At 38.3% G+C, this 16,342-nt stretch overlaps 2 protein-coding genes across 5 annotated transcripts in view; one reads left to right on the forward strand and one right to left on the reverse strand.

The window, feature by feature from the left end:
• The window catches only part of LOC120237469 (JNK1/MAPK8 associated membrane protein), a 44,282-nt gene extending 29,868 nt beyond the window's left edge, over positions 1-14,414 (forward strand). For 3 of the 4 annotated variants that reach the window (XM_039240772.1, XM_039240773.1, XM_039240774.1), the window contains 2 exons: positions 4,260-4,336; positions 14,029-14,414. In XM_039240772.1, coding sequence (XP_039096703.1) covers positions 4,260-4,336; positions 14,029-14,247 — 296 coding nt within the window. In that variant the 3' untranslated portion in view covers positions 14,248-14,414. The remainder of the gene's footprint in view (positions 1-4,259; positions 4,337-14,028) is intronic. The other variant, XM_039240775.1, reaches the window with a different exon arrangement.
• A 938-nt stretch (positions 14,415-15,352) lies between these two features.
• The window catches only part of CCDC175 (coiled-coil domain containing 175), a gene marked incomplete at its 3' end in the record, with an annotated part of 73,353 nt that continues 72,363 nt past the window's right edge, over positions 15,353-16,342 (reverse strand). The window contains exon 20 of the mRNA XM_039240771.1: positions 15,353-15,432. Within this exon, the coding sequence (XP_039096702.1) occupies positions 15,353-15,432 (80 nt within the window). The remainder of the gene's footprint in view (positions 15,433-16,342) is intronic.

Consider the following 16,342-nt stretch of genomic DNA (forward strand, 5'->3'; position numbering starts at 1 on the left):
GGAGCCTGTTTCAGTCTGTGACTCCCTCTCTCTCTGACCCTCCCCTGCTCACGCCGTGTGTGTCTCTCTCTCTCCTAGAAATAAATAAAAATATTTAAAAAAAAAAAAAAAAGAACTGACATACTAGGAAAGCTAGAAGTAGCTGAGAGGACATAGTATAGCACTTACTTGGATATATGACATTGAATGTTGCAGGGTTGTTAGATGCCATCTTTTATGTGGAGTCCACCAGGGTACAGAGGGCAAGGCTTCTGACCTAAAAGCACTAGACAAGACTGGGCATCACTGTGTAGCTTGGTGATAAATTTGGCTCAAGATGAGGAATGTGCTGTGAAGGTGTGGCCAAGGGAAGAGGAAATTGGAGACTAGTCAGGAGTCTGTTATGCTTCATATTCTAGTTACGGATGTATTGTTTCCATTGGCCTACATAGCATTTGAAAATGTATGTTTACTTCTTCTACAATTCCATTTTAGTTTTGGCCCACTTCAGTTATTTATCCACCTGGCTAGCCTCTAGGGGTTTGAGGTCACTATTCTTGCTCTAGGGAGTAGAGACCTACTCTAAGGATTTTAGGCAGAAGAGTGACCTGCCTAGGTTTGCATTTTGGAAAGAGAACTTGGTAACAGTATGGAAGATGGATTGGTGAGGGAAGAGAACTTGTGGAGGATCAGTTGAGATCCTGTGATCAGTTATCGCAGCTAGACAAGTCTGTCGGACCTAAAGCAGAGAAACACTGGGAATGAAGAGCTGCTTTAAAGATAGAGTTAAGTAAACTAGGTAACCGATTAAACATAGAGGTGCCAGAATGTGAGGAGAATATGATAGAGTAGCTTTTTTTTTTTTTTTTTTGAGTGCACAAGTTGAGGAGAGGGGCAGAGGAAGAGAGAGAGAGAATCTTAAGCAGACTCGTGTTCAGCAGAGCCTGACACAAGGCTTGATCCCACAACCCTGGGATCATGACCTGAGCCAAAATTGAGAGTCAGACACTCAACTGACTGAGCCACCCAGGTGCCCCCATAGAGTAGTTTTCTGACTTAGTAACTGATGAATAGAGCAACAGTGAATATTAGAAAAAGCAAACAGGTTGATGAGAAGTCAATTCAGTTTTAGGTATTCATGTAATATTCACAAGAATACAGGTAATTATTTATACTAGTGTGACACTTGGGAGAGCTTTAAGAATTGTCAGCCTTCAAATCCCCTGTGTCCTAGCTTACAGATGGTGCTATTGTGTAGGACCTCTTGGTTATACGAGGGGAAAAGGGGAAAAAGCTGTGGGAAGTTGGTCAGGGTTTGGGAGGTTAACACAAGAAGACTGCTAGACACTAATGTTTCATATACTGTACCTGCCTGTATTGAAAAATGTTTTTTCCAGGATGCCTGGGTGGCTCAGTTGGTTGAGCATCAGACTTCAGCTCAGGTCATGATCTCACAGTTCATGGGTTCAAGCCCTGTGTCTAGCTCTTTGCTAACAGCCTGGAGCCTGCTTCAGATTCTGTGTCTCCTTGTATCTCTGCCCTTCCTCTAATCACACACTCTCTCTTTCCCTCTTAAAGATAAACAGTAGACAATTTTTTTTAAAGAAAAATGTCCTTTCCCACAGTGAGTGTCAGATCATTTTGTTAATAAGCCCCTGCTCAGAACACATTCATTGCGAGGACAGAGGAGTTAGTGTTCATTTGCGCTAAATATAAATTCATGCAGGCTGCTGAGATTAGCCACAGAGGACATTATACCAACTCGTGATCTTATGATATTGAAAAATATAGATAATTTTTTATTTCTGGGGGTGTCTTAGTTGTTTCAGATGGCCGTTACAATACTATAGGTGGCTTGCAAATGACAGAAACTTTTTCTCTTGGTTCTGGAGAATGGGGAGTCCAAGAGCAAGGCACCAGCAGATCGGGTGTCTGGGTAAGAGCCCACTGTGTCCTCCTGGGGCAGGAGGAGAGGGAAGCTCTCTGTGGTCTCATTTGTGAGGGCACTAATTCCATTCACAAGAGCTCTGCCCTCATGTCCCAGTCACCTCCCAAAGGCCCCACATCTAAATACCGTCATATTTCCAGTTAAGATTTCAACAGGGGGGGCCACCTGGGTGGCTTAGTCAGTTGAGCGTCCGACTTTCGCTTAGGTCATGCTGACTGCCAGCTCAGAGCCTGGAGCCTATTTCAGAGTCTGTATCTCCCTCTCTCTCTGACCCTCCCCTGCTCACGCTGTCTCTCTCTCTCTCTCTCCTAGAAATAAAAAAAAAAAAAAAAAAAAAGATTTCAACAGGGGAATTTGGGGGGACACAAACATTCTGTTCATAACAAGGAGAAACAGAAGTCTGAGCAAAGTAGAGCAGCAAGCAGCCTCTGGTAGCTTAAGAGATACTTGTGTCTGGGGGGGAGGCACTGGAATTATTAGAAAGAAGTCTGTGACAAAATTTTACCAGCTTGGAAGTATTATTGAAGCTGTTTTTTTTTTTTAATTTTTATTTAAAAAAATTTTTTTATGTTTTATTTATTTCTGAGAGAGAGAGAGAGAGAGACAGCATGAGCAGGGGAGGGTCAGAGAGAGAGGGAGATACAGAATCTGAAACAGGCTCCAGGCTCTGAGCTAGCTGTCTGCACAGAGCCTGATGTGGGGCTTCAACCCACGGAACCGTGAGATCATGACCTGAGCCGAAGTCAGACGCTCAACTGACTGAGCCACCCAGGCGCCCCTGTTGAATCTGGTTTTTAAGTGTGATCTGCATCTGAACCACCAGGGGAACTAAAATGCAAATTCTCATCCTGCCTGCACCCCCCCCCTCCCCACCCCGCCCTGGCCAGGTCTAGTTGCTCAAAATCTTAAATTGTTTTATACCCTAGAGTAAGAACCATGCCTGAGCCCAAGACCTAAATCCTGCCAAGAGCCCAGGACCACTGTCCACTCCCCACAAGTTTAGGCCTTGTTAGAAATTTCCTCTTACCTTAGATGGTTTTTTACTACTTGGTCTTAAATTCATATCATTAGCAACATTGTTTAGCTATTTATAAATTAAATGGGATTTTTTAAAATCATTGTTGAGGATGCTTATCACTGTCTATGAACTAAAATGTCCTAAATGTCAAAAAAAGGTAGTTATTCAGTAAGTTGGAATCAGGCCTGTATAGATTAATATCAAGTTTCTGGCTTCTGCATTCTGAAACATTTGAAATTCTTCCAGATGGATTCCATTGCAATGTAAAATGATTAGTGGTTTCATAAATTGAAGTTGTTTTAAAATAATTATATGAAACATAATTTAAGATATTTTTTCTCAATTTGCTCATTTGTTTAAGTGTGCTTTAAATTGAAAACATTTTAAGAGAAAGATACTATATTGTTAGAAAAAAATTTTGCCTGAAGTAGAAATAGCTAGAATTTTGACATAAAGAATACTGGATGATCCATTTATCCTTTGAGGTTTATTGATACATGAACTTTTCTAAAGAGTAATTAAAACTGAATAACTGTTATATTTAGCATTTCTCAACCAAAGTCCTCTATTTGGATCATGAAACAAAATTATTTGAGTAATTATTTTCTCAGTCCTCCCAAGACAAGTTTGGTACATACTAGTATCATTCTAGATGCATAGATGGAAGTTAATTCTTTACATTCAGTAGATGCCTTAAGGCAGTGATCTTCAAAGGTGGGCCAAGGATAGTTTTACCTTTTTTTTAATGTTTATTTTTATTATTTTGAGCTGGGGAGAAGGGTAGAGAAAGGGAGAGAGAGAGAATCCCAAGCAGGCTCTGTGCTGTCAGTGCAGAGCCAAATGTGGGGCTCAAGTTCACCATCCAGTTTGTGAGATCATGGCCTGAGCCGAAATCAAGAATTGGATGTTTAACTGACTGAGCCACCGAGGTGCCCCAAGTTTTATATTTTTTAAATGGTAGAGGGAAAAATGTAGTCAGTTCTTAACACGTGAAAATTATATGAAATTTGGATTTTTATTGTCTATAAAGTTTTATTGGAACATAGCGACACCCATTCATTTATGTATTGTCTGACTGCTTCCCACTGTAACAGGGACTTGGGTGATTGAGGCAGCTACTGTATGGCCTGCAAAGCAAACATTATCCTGCCCTTTACAGAAAGTTTGCTGCCCCCTTTAGGGCATAGGGCTTAAGTCTCTCATAGAACTGGTTGAGAAAGTTTTCAACTATGGGGAGAAATATACTGTTTGAATTTTTTGATGTTTTATTCAGAATATTTAATTTTCAATATAATGCCAATGTCTGTTTTTCAGATTATGCCTTCCCATACATTATATTAGTATTATCTTTGGTTACTCTGGCTGTGTACATGTCGGCTTCTGAAATAGAGGTAGGAAATCTTTTTTCCTTTAAGTTTTTTTAAATAGATTTGACAACTGAATAGGAAAATAGTAGTACATAAATAATACATATGATGTGGTACTACTGATTGTTGTAGTAATCCTTGTTTAATGGCACTCAGTAGCTTTTAGCTTGTTGAGTTTATAAAAGGTTGCATATTAAACTGTATTCGCTTGGGAAGTTAATGAAGTAGTGGGCTCGACTATTCCTCATGTTGGAGAAAAAAACTATCATTTCACATAATTGACCCACATAGAAAATGTTTATTTATTGAAATGTTGAAAGTTAACACTATTTTGAAGGAAGCATAAAATGCTTTCTTGTATGTAGAATTAATTTTACACCTTATTTTACACTGGTGACCCCAACAATCATCAATAATTATATATATTCTGTACCCTTCTATATTTTGTTCCCAATTTTATTTTCTCAATTATGGATGTTTACTTTTGCACTCTAGTAACTAATGTTTTGGTGTTTGGAAAGGACGTTAATGGTCACATTAGTTTTGATACTGTTCCTGTTTTGAGACCTCCATTTTGTCTCTTTTTAGTATTTCCGTGGAAATAAAGAACTCTGAGTTATTCCTTTAACTTGAAAGGAATAAAAGAGCAAAGTGTCTTAGTTCTCGTCAGTCCTGCTTGCTAGTCTAGTGCCTGGGCACTGTCTTCAGCTGCGTACTCTGAATCCTTTCTTTAAAAAAGTTCAACCCAGAGACTATTTTGGAATCATTGTTGTTCCTCCTTTTTCTCTGACCTTAGTGAAAGAATGAAAGGGAATGGCTTTCAGGTAGAATAACAGAGGAAATACACAGAATATTTTTATGGTGATTCAAATGTTGTCATTTGTATACTGTCCCTATTTCCTTTGTAATCTTTAATCAACATTACAAGGTGTTTAAAGAAGATAAACAAATTCATTTTGTTATTTTTATCAATTCTAAGGAAAGACTGGAGGGAGGAAATGATTGGATATTTCAATAAAATAAAGTTTTTGAATTTTTGTTTATCACCTGCAACTACTGTGAATAGTTAAATTAGCTTTGAAACATTTCTCTGCCCCAGGAATCGCTCCTCTATAAAATGTTTGTGTACTTCAGTTAGACTCTATAATGAGTCAGAAACAGGGACCTGAATCAGGAAAAGAAAATCTAGTTATAGATGAGTTGATGAGTCATTCAGTAAGAGAAAGTTGGTAACAAACCTACTGCAAATTATATTTCAGTGTGTTTATTAGCACCTTTAGATACTACTTTTATAATAACTTGGTCCCTCCAATTTCTCCATATTATAGAATTGTTTTAAAGATGAAAGGAAATCACAGTGTTCATATGTCATTTCTGTTCCCTTCTAATTATCCAGGGAGCAGACTCCAGGAACACTGGAGACTGAGGAAGTTGGGTGTGTGTCCCTTCTCCTTGCCACCTGAAAAAGTCAGCTACTGTGGATCAGGGTAGGAAGCAGGCACATAGTATGGAATTCCCTTCTAGTTCATATCTCTCAGAAGAAATGGTAGTGTTTCCAGGGTTGAATGTTGGTGTGGGCTAGAACTTAGAGACACGGACTATCCCGTAGTGCTTGTATGGCTATAGGAAGCCTCAGTTTCCTCATCTGTAAAGTGTAGTAGCTAGAATGAGTGATTTCTTAGGTCCTTTTTAGGTCAAACATTGTGTAATTCTGAGGTTAAGATTTTGTATGGAAACAATATGTTTTATTTTTATTAAAGTATTAACATACAGTGTTATATTAGTTTCAGGTGTACAGTATACTCAACAATTCTATACTCCGTGTTCATCAAGATTAAGGGTATTCTTAATCCCCTTTATTTCACCCACCTCCCCTCTGGTAACCACCAGTTTGTTCTCTATATTTGAGTCTTTTTTCCCCCCTGGTCCCTTTTAATCCTTTGTTTCTTAACATATGAGTGAATTTATATGGTATTTGTCTTTCTCTCACTGGCTTACTTCATTTAGTATTATACCTTCTAGGTCCATCCATGTTGTTGCAAATGGCAAGATCTCATTCTTTTTTATGACTAAGTAATATCCCATTGTTCATCTATACCACAACTTTATCCATTCATCTATCCATAGACACTTGGGTTGCTTCCATATCTTGGCTGTGTAATTAATACTGCAGTGATCATGGAGGTGCATATTTCTTTTCAAATTAGAGTTTTTATTTTCTTTGGGTAAATACGCGCTAGTGGAATTTGGTAATTCTATTTTTAATTTTTTTGTAGAACCTCCATACTGTTTCCCACACTGGCTGCAGTAGTTGGCATTCCTGCCATCAGTACACGAGGGTCCTTTTTCTCCACATCCTTGCCAACATTTGTCATTTCTTTTTTTTTTTTAATGTTTTATTTATTTCTAGGAGAGAGAGAGACAGCGTGAGCAGGGGAGGGTCAGAGAGAGAGAGAGTCACAGACTGAAACAGGCTCCAGGCTCTGAGCTGGCAGTCAGCACAGAGCCCGACGTGGGGCTCGAACCCACGAACTGCAAGATCATGGCCTAAGTGAAAGTCAGATGCTTAACCGACTAAGCCACTCAGGCACCCCTAACATTTGTCATTTCTTATGTTTTGGATGTTAGCCACTCTGACAGGCATAAGGTGATCTCTCAAGGTAGTTTTGATTTGCATTTCTCAGACGATGAGTGATGTTGACCATCTTTCCCTGTGTCTGCTGTTCATATGTGTAACTTTTTTTGAAAACTTGTTCAGGTCCTCTGCCCATTTTTTAATCAGATTGTTTCTTACAGATATATTACTTGTAGATATACCACTTGCAAATTTCTTCTCCCCTTCATTAGATTTCCTTTTGGTTTTGTTGATGATTTCCTTCACTGTGTAAAAGCTCTTTAATTGGTATAGTCGCAGTACTTTTCCTCCTGTTTCTCTTGCCTGGGGAGACGTTATCTAGGAAAATGTTTCCTTAGCCAGTGTCAGATTACTGCCTGTTTTGTTCTAGGAACTTTATGGTTTCAGGTCTCACATTTAGATCTTTAATCCATTTTGAGTTTATTTTTGTGTGTAGGGTAAGAAAGTGGTCCAGTTTCATTCTTTTGAATGTAGGTGTACAGTTTTCACAACACTATTTAGTGAAGAGAGTATCTTTTCCCCATTGTATACTCTTGCCTCCATTGTCCTGAATTATTTTACCATATATGCATGGGTTTATTTCAGGGATTTCTATCCTGTTCCATTGATCTGTGTGTCTCTTTCTATGTCAGTACAATAGTGTTATGAAAACTGTAGCTTTGTAGTGTACCTTGAAATCTGAGCTTGTCATACTTCCAGCTTTGTTTTTCTTTCTCAAGGTTGCTTTAGCTATTTAAGGGGTTTTTTTTTTTTTGTTCCATACAAATTTTATAATTATTTGTTCTAGTTCTATAATAAATGTTGCTGTTTTGATAAGGATTGCATTAAATCAGTATATTTCTTTGGCATTAAAAACATTTTAACAATATTGGGTCTTCCAATCCATGAACATGGAAATTCTTTATCATTTGTTTGTGTCACCCTCAGTTTCTTTCTTTTTTTTTTTTTTTTTTTATTTATTTTTATTTATTTATTTTTTTTTTACAAATAGTTTATTGTCAAATTAGTTTCTACATAACACTCAGTGCTCATCCCCAAAGTGCCCTCCTTCATGCCCATCCCCCCCTCCCCCCCACATCCATCAGTCCTCAGTTTTTGTCAGCATTCAAGAGTCTCTCATGGTTTGCCTCTCTCCCTTTCCCCCACCATTTCCGCCCTTCTTCTCCCCCTTGGTCCTCCATCAAGTTCCTCCTAATCCTCCTATACGTGCAAACATATGGTATTTGTCCTTCTCTGCCTGACTTATTTCGCTCAGCATAACACCCTCAAGGTCCATCCATGTTGCTACACATGGCCAGATTTCATTGTTTCTCATTGCCATGTAGTATTCCATGGTATAGATAAACCACATCTTCTTGATCCATTCGTCTGTTGATGGACACTTAGGCTCTTTCCATGTTTTAGCTATTGTGGAGAGTGCTGCTATGAACATTGGGGTACATGTGCTCCTATGCCTCAGCATTTCTGTATCCCTTGGGTAAATTCCTAGCAGTGCTATTGCTGGGTCATAAGGGAGTTCTATTGTTAGTTTCCTGAGGAACCTCCACACTGTTTTCCAGAGGGGCTGTACCAGTTTACATTCCCACCAACAGTGCAGGAGGGTGCCCGTTTCTCCACATCCTCGCCAGCATCTAGAGTTCTCTGATTTGCTCATTTTAGCCACTCTGACTGGCGTGAGGTGGTATCTCAGTGTGGTTTTGATTTGTATTTCCCTGATGAGGAGGGATGCTGAGCATCGTTTCATGTGTCTGTTGGCCATCTGGATGTCCTCTTTGGAGAAGTGTCTGTTCATGTCTTCTGCCCATTTCTTCACTGGGTTGTTTGTTTTTCGGGCGTGGAGTTTGGTGAGTTCCTTATAGATTCTCACCCTCAGTTTCTTTCAACAGTGTTTTATAATTTTCAGGGTACAGGTCCTTCACTTCCTTGGTTAACTTTCTTCCTAGGTATTTTGTTATTTTTGTACAATGTAAATGGGATCATTTCTTAAATTTCTCATTCTGCTACTTCATTATTGGATAAAAATGCAACAGATTTCTGATTATTTATTTTGTATCCTGCAACCTCACTGAATGCATTTATCACTTCTAGTTGGTTTTTGGTGGGTCTTTATGGTTTTCTGTATAATACAGTAGAACCTTGGTTTGGTGGGTCTTTATGGTTTTCTGAATAATACAGTAGAACCGGAAACATGCTTATAATCCAAAGTACTTGTATATCCCAATGAATTTCAAGAACTTGGCTCAGTTGTGATCATGTGACATTAGGCATCATGTTACTTGTATTTCACGATACTGTTTATCAAGTTAAAATTAGAAATGTTTGCCCGTCTTGTGGAACACTCGCAGACCAAGTTACTCACAATCCAAGCTTTTACTGTATGTCATCTGCAAATAGTGTAACTTTTACTTCATATCAATTTGGATGCCTTTTATTTTTTTTCTTATATGATCACTGTAGCTAGGACTTTTGGTAATATGTTGAATACATATCGTGAGAGTGAACATCCTTGTTATGTTCTGGATCTTAGAGGAAAAGCTCTGATTTTCACCATTTAGTAAGATGTAAGCTGTGGGGTTTTCATATTTGGCCTTCACTGTGTTGAGGTATGTTCTCTCTAGACTGACTTTGTTGAGAGGTTTTATCACAAATGGATGCTGTGCTTTGTCAGATAATGCTTTTTTGCATCTGTTGAGATGGTCCTGTGGTTTTTATCCCTTCTCTCATTAATGTGATATAGTGTGTTGATTGATTTGCAAATATTGATTGAACTTGGAATAAAACCCACTTGATTGTAATTTTTTTAGTGTATTCTTCTATGTGGTTTACTAATATTTAGTTGAGGATTTTTGCATCTTCATCAGAGATAATTGTTGAGTAATTATAATAATATATATGTATATGTGTAATGTGTCTGTAGTTTTCGCTTTTTATGGTATCTTTATCTGGTTGTGGTATCAGAGTGCTGGCCTCAGAGAATAAAATGGGAAGCTTCCCTTCCTATTTTTTGGAATAGTTTGAGAAGAATGGGTATTAATTCTTTTTTTGGGGGGGGTATTATTTTTATTTTTAAAAATTTATTTGAGAGAGAGAGAGAAGGAGAGAGAGGCAAAGAGAAAGGGAGAGAGAGAATCCCCAGCAGGTTCCACATTCAGTTCTAAGCCTGACGCGGGGCTTGATCTCACAACCCTGAGATCATGACCTGAGCTGAAGTTGAATCAGATGCTTAACTGACCAAGCCACCCAGGCACCCCTTAACTCTTTTTTAAATGTTTGGTAGAATTCACCTGTGATGCCATGTGCTCCTGGACTTTAGTTTGTTGGGAGCATTTTGATTACTGATTCCATTTCATTGATAGTACTTTTCCTGATTCTGTTTTGGGAGGTTTTATGTTTCGAGGAATGTATCCATTTCTTCAATGGTGTCCAGTTTATTGGCATATAATTTTTCATAATATTCTCTTATAATCCCTTGTATTTCAGTGGCATTAGTTATTTCTCCTTTTCTAGTTTTATCTCAGACCTCTCTTTTCTTGATGAGTCTGGCTAATGGTTATCAATTTTGTTGATCTTCCAAAGAACCAGCTCATGGCTTGACTGATCTATTTTTCTTTTTAACGTCTCTTTGATTTATTTATGCTCTAGGCTTTATTATTTTATTCCTTCTACTGGCTATGGGCTTTGTTTTTCTAGCTTGCTTGAAAAGGTTTGAAATGGTTCTTCTTGAGGTAGTCCTGTTGCTATCATGTTCTCCCTCAGAACGACTTTTGCCACATCCCAGTGATTTGAACCATTGTGGTTTTCATTTGTCTCATGTATTTTTTTATTCTGTCTTTGGTATCTTGGTTGACCCATTCATTGTGAATAGCATGTTATTTAGCCTCCATGTATTTGTGTTTCTAGATTTTTTCCTTGTGAGTTCTAGTTCCATACCTTTGTGGTTAGAAAGATGCATATGATTTTAATCTTTTTAAGCTTATTGAGACTTGTTTTGTAGTCTAACACGTGATCCATTCTGGAGAAGGTCCCATGTGTACTTGGAAAGAATGTGTAATCCACTGTTTTTGGATGGAATACCCTGAATATATCTGTATGCCCATCTGGTCTTACTTGTCATGCAAAGCCACTGGTCTTGTTGATTTCTGTCTGGATGATGTATCCATTGATGTACATAGAGGGTTGAAATCAACTATTAGTGTATTACTGTCATTTTTCTTCCTTTGTATCTGTTAATAGTTGCTTTATGTATTTAGGTGCTTCCAGGTTGGGTGCATAGATATTTATAATTGTTATATCCTCTTGTTGGATTGTTTCTTTATTATGATGTGTCCCTTTCCGTCTAGGTACAGACTTTGTTTTAAAGTCTATTTTGTCCAGTATAAGTATTGCTATTCTAGCTTCCTTTTTTTTTTTTAATTTTCTATTTTTTAATGTTTATTATTGAGAGGGAGGGGCAGAGAGAAGGGGAGACAGAATCTGAAGCAGGCTCCAGGCTCTGAGCTGTCAGCACAGAGCCTGACAACGCGGGGCTCAAACTCCCAAACCGTGAGATCATGACCTGAGCCAAAGTCGGATGCTTAACTGACTGAGCCACCCATGTGCCCCTCCAGGTTTCTTTTCTATTTGCATAATGTTTTTCCATTCCTTCACGTTCAATATGCATGTGTCTTTAAGTCTGAAGTGTCTGTTAAAAGCAGCACTTAGATGCGTTTTGGTTTTTTATCCACTTAGGATCCTATGTCTTTTGATTGCAGCATTTAGTCCATTTGTACTCAAAATAATTATTGATAAGTATGCTTAAGGCCATTTTCTTAGTTTTACTACTTTTGTAGTTTTTTGCTCCTCTTTCTCTGCCCTTGTGGTTTGATGGCTTTAGTGTTATGTTTGGAGTCCTTTCTATTTACATATGTATTACAGGTTTTTGATCTGTGGTTACCGTTAATATATAACTCCTTATGTGTATAGCAGTCTGTATTAAGTTGTGGGTCACTTTAGTTTGAACGCATTCTAAAAGCACTAAATTTTTGCTTCCCTCCCCTGCATTTTATGTATATGATCATACTTTGCATCCTTTTATGAATCCCTGGTTATTATAGTTACAATTGATTTTACTGCTTTTGTGCATTCATTTTCATACTGGTTTTATATGTGATTAATCTTTTATTATATGTTTACATTCATCTGTGACATTTTTTTCCTTTTCCTAATTTTCTTCTGATTATGGGCTTTTCTTCCCACTCAAAGAATTCCCTTGAATATTTCTTGTAAGGCTGGTTTAGTGGTGTTGCACTCCTTTAACTTTTGTCTGGGAAACTCTTCTTCTCTTCTGAATGGTAACTTTGCTGGCTATTTTTTTTTTTTTCCTTTTAGCACTTTGAATATATTATGCCACTCCTTTAGGCCTTCAGAGTTTTTGCTGAAAAATCAGCTAATCGGCTTATGGAGTTTTCTTTTATATGTGCTTGCTTTCCTTTCTCTTGCTGCATGTAAAATCTCTATCACTACTTTTGCTATTTTAATTACTATGTGTCTTGGTGTGGACCTTGGTTTAATTTTGTTAGGTGTTCTCTGTGCCTCCTGCATCCAGATGTCTATTTCCTTCCCCAGATTAGGGAAGTTTTCCACTATTATTTCTTCAAACTTTCTGCCCCTTTTCTCTCTCTTCTCCTTCTAGGATCCCTATAAGGTGAATATTATGCTTGGTGATATTACTGAGTCCCATAACCTATTCTTACTTTTTATTGTATCTTTTTCTGTTTGCTATTCAGCGTGGCTGCTTTCTATTATATCCATCTTCCAAATCACTGATCCCTTCGTCTCCTTCCCTAAATTAATTCCCTCTCATGTATTTTTTATCCTAGTTGTTGAGTTCTTCATCTCTGATATTTTCTATCTATCTCTATTGAGGGTCTCACTGAGATCTTCCACTCTTTTCTCAAGTCCAGTGAATATCCCTATAACCATTACTTTATCATGCATATTATCTGTTTCATGTGGGACATATTCCTCTGTCTCCTCATTTGTCTGTTTTTTCCCCCTGTGTATTAGAAAAGTCCACTATATCTCCTGATATTGAAGGTCCTGTGGTGCCCTGGTCACCAGAACCAGGCGCTTCAGGGGTGTCTCCTATGTGGGTACTTGTGTCCTACTGTTGTGGCTGAGCTGCATCTGCCTTCATCCAGTCAACTGCAGTGGCCCCACTTGATCTACTCGGGGCACACCAGGCAGGGTGTAGTCACTGAGGGCCTGTGGCGGGGCAGTATCAGCAGTCAGATCAGATGCCTGTTCTCAGTCTGTTGAGGTCACAGTAGCACGGGTCAGCAGGGTCCTTCCTCTGCACATCTGGTCATAAGGTTCGATTCTCGGGACTGCAGGCACATCCGTGTGTGATTATCTTCCCCTCTCCCCAGGGCAGGAGCCACTCTGGGGCTGCTTGCAGGGTATGTCGGGACAGGGTGCTAGCAAGACAGGTGGCGTCTTCTGCTGGTTCCTGCAAGTGTCTGGGTCTTATGGTGCGGGAATGTTCCTGGAGAAGTTTCCTGACGATCCCTGCCCCCACAGTGTACATTCTGAGATTAGTAAGTCTCCTTCGCAGATACCCCAGGTGCTTTTCAAGCTGTTGCTTCTATGCTGTGTATCTACCAGGTTGTGATGCAGGCTCTTGGAGCTTGGCACCACCAATTGTAAAAACTCTCAAAGCTAAGGCCCACTGGCTTTCAAAGCCTAACGTTATGGGGACTCAGCCTCCCAGCACTGGACCCCTGTGCCTACAGCTCCTGGTGCCCCTCCTCTTCGTGGTTAGTCTCTGCCAGGGCTTAGTTCCTAACCACGTCCCACCCTTCTTCCCCTTGCTGATGTGGCCTCCTCTCCAGAGTTAACTGTGGAAGGTCTTCTGCCTGTCTTTAGGCCGTTTTCAGAGTTAGTTGCGCTCATGTGTCTGTTATCTCAGTGTATGAGGTAAGCTTGAGATCTTCCTGTTCCATCATCTTCCCAACAAACAGCACATTTTAAATTATAATTAATTATCTCATTTATTCAGCCTGATGATCTGTATTTGTTTTCTTTCTTTTATAAAACTATGTAGAATTGCTATGATCTTCTGGTGAGAAAGAAAAGACTTATTGTTCTCTTCAGCCACTGGTTACTTCATGCCTATGGAATAATATCCATTTCCAGAGTGGATAAACTCGAGCAAGATTTACCCCTTTTGGCTTTGGTACCCACACCAGCTCTTTTTTACTTGTTTACCGCAAAATTTACCGAACCTTCACGAATACTCTCCGAAGGAGCCAATGGACACTGAATGTAAGAGCCAAAAAAACTATAAAGTATTCTTAGTAAAAAATATAAAATGTATTCATACTCTTCTGTTGTACGTGGAAATAAGATTGGGTTTGTTTTTTGACTTACCAGGCTTTATGGTTAGACTTGGAAAATACAAAATAGTCTGTTGTGTAGTAGATACACTACAAGCTTGTTAGGAACCACTTGCCTCCTGCATCGATATTGTTCTTCTGTAGAGCAAAATCATGTTTCTGGAATAATCTGCAATTGTTAGCATTGGCCTAATTTTGCATGTATTTGTTTTTCAAGTGTAATTATAAGGACTGACATACCTTGTTGGTCTGATAGCAAACATGGAAGTGAAGTACGTTGTTTGTTGTATCTATTTATTTTTACCAGCACAGTATTTTGATTATAAAAATAGAGCATAATTTATATAACAGGTTTTTTATAGGTAGTTTGGTTGAAGACCTCTTCTGGTTGTTTCTGTTAAGAAAAACAATAAAATGCTTAAACTACAAAAAGAAAAAACCCTCAGATGTTCTGACATTTAATTGTAAATTGTATTTTGACACAATAATTGTGGCAAAAATTCAAACTAATTATTGAGAGGAAAATTCCTTTCCCAAATGAATAAATACATCTATTCACATATTCCCTCCTTCTTAGGTCTCCTTTTTAAAGGATCTGTACCAGTGCCATATTTTATTGATCCTGAAACTTTTTTTTACATGTGATATCTGTGACTTAGGATGCATCTCAGAATTGATGCCTTCTTAGATTTAACGAAATACAGAATATATACCTAGTTTTCCTGTGGTTAGTTGTTGAAAGGCATGCTATGAATTTTCTGCTCTGAAGCCTTTAAGAGACTCATGTGGAACCATGGACTCAAAATAAGGTTAGCACTTAACCTAATATTCTGACCATGTTTATCCATTTGTATTGTTTAGAATGTTATTTACTGTTTCTGCTGTTCATTGGGGATTATTCAGGTTTGTTAATCTCAGACTTAAGACTTCCCCTGACCACTGCAAAATCTGAAAGAAAATGCACTTACTTTTTTTGTAGTTTTGTTTGTGCCTTTTGAATTCACAGCAGTTGTACCTTTGTTAGTTTTTCTTTGTTAATGCTCTTTTCATAGTACATTTAACCACTGGGGAGTAGACTTTTTGGATATGAACCTGTTTCTTCTTCTTTTCTTCTGTATGAGTAAAAATAAATAAAATATAAAAATTCTATGTATCTCACACAAGTTTGGGTGGTTATTAGTATCCATTAAAAATTCTAAATTTCCCAGAGAATCCTCACTTGGATGACTGTATAATCTGGGACTGGAGGTGGATCCCGGGAAGTCAGTGTCTGCTTACCAGGGCCGTATCTGTCCCACTACTTTTGGGGCTATTTTAACAGTTATCTTCTCTGATTTCCTATTCTAGCAGAAAAATGTGTATGCAAAAGGAAGAATCATAGAATAATTACATTCCTCAAATGCAAAGAATTTCAGGCATAATGAAAGCAATTAAAAATGCACATATATATTTAAGAATAAGATCAGAACAATTCATAGCAACTGTGGTTGCTAATGGTTTAAATAATTTGTTGAAACATTGTCATTAAAAATATAAACAGGGGCACCCAGGTTACTCACCTGGTTTAGCATCCTACTCATGATTTCAGTTCAGGTCATGATCTCAGTTTGTGAATTTGAGCCCCACATCAGGCTCTGCGTTGACAGTGTGGAGCCTGCTTGGGATTCTCTTTGAAACATTTAAAAACAAAACAAAAATAAAAACATATTGCCCTTGTCCTAGGTTCAGGTTTGTTCAGGGTTTACTTAGGTCCTTGTAGGCAATCATGACACTCACTGCTGCAGTGCATGGTAATTATTTTGCTAACCAGTGCGGATAGGTCATTTAAGGGTCAAAATGTTTTTATTAATTTAGTAATTACATGGTTATATATTTGTCTAAAACTATTGGTTTGCAAGGCTTGCTTGCACATTGGAGCCCATTGGCGAGAGGTCTAAAACATGCCCAGATCCCACCTCCAGAGATCCGAGGTAAATTAGTCTAAGGTGCAGCCCCAGCAGAAGGATTTTTAAAACCTCGTCC

Source organism: Hyaena hyaena, unplaced genomic scaffold, assembly GCF_003009895.1.
Source record: "Hyaena hyaena isolate Hyena2069 unplaced genomic scaffold, ASM300989v1 scaffold_181, whole genome shotgun sequence".
NCBI lineage: Eukaryota > Metazoa > Chordata > Mammalia > Carnivora > Hyaenidae > Hyaena > Hyaena hyaena.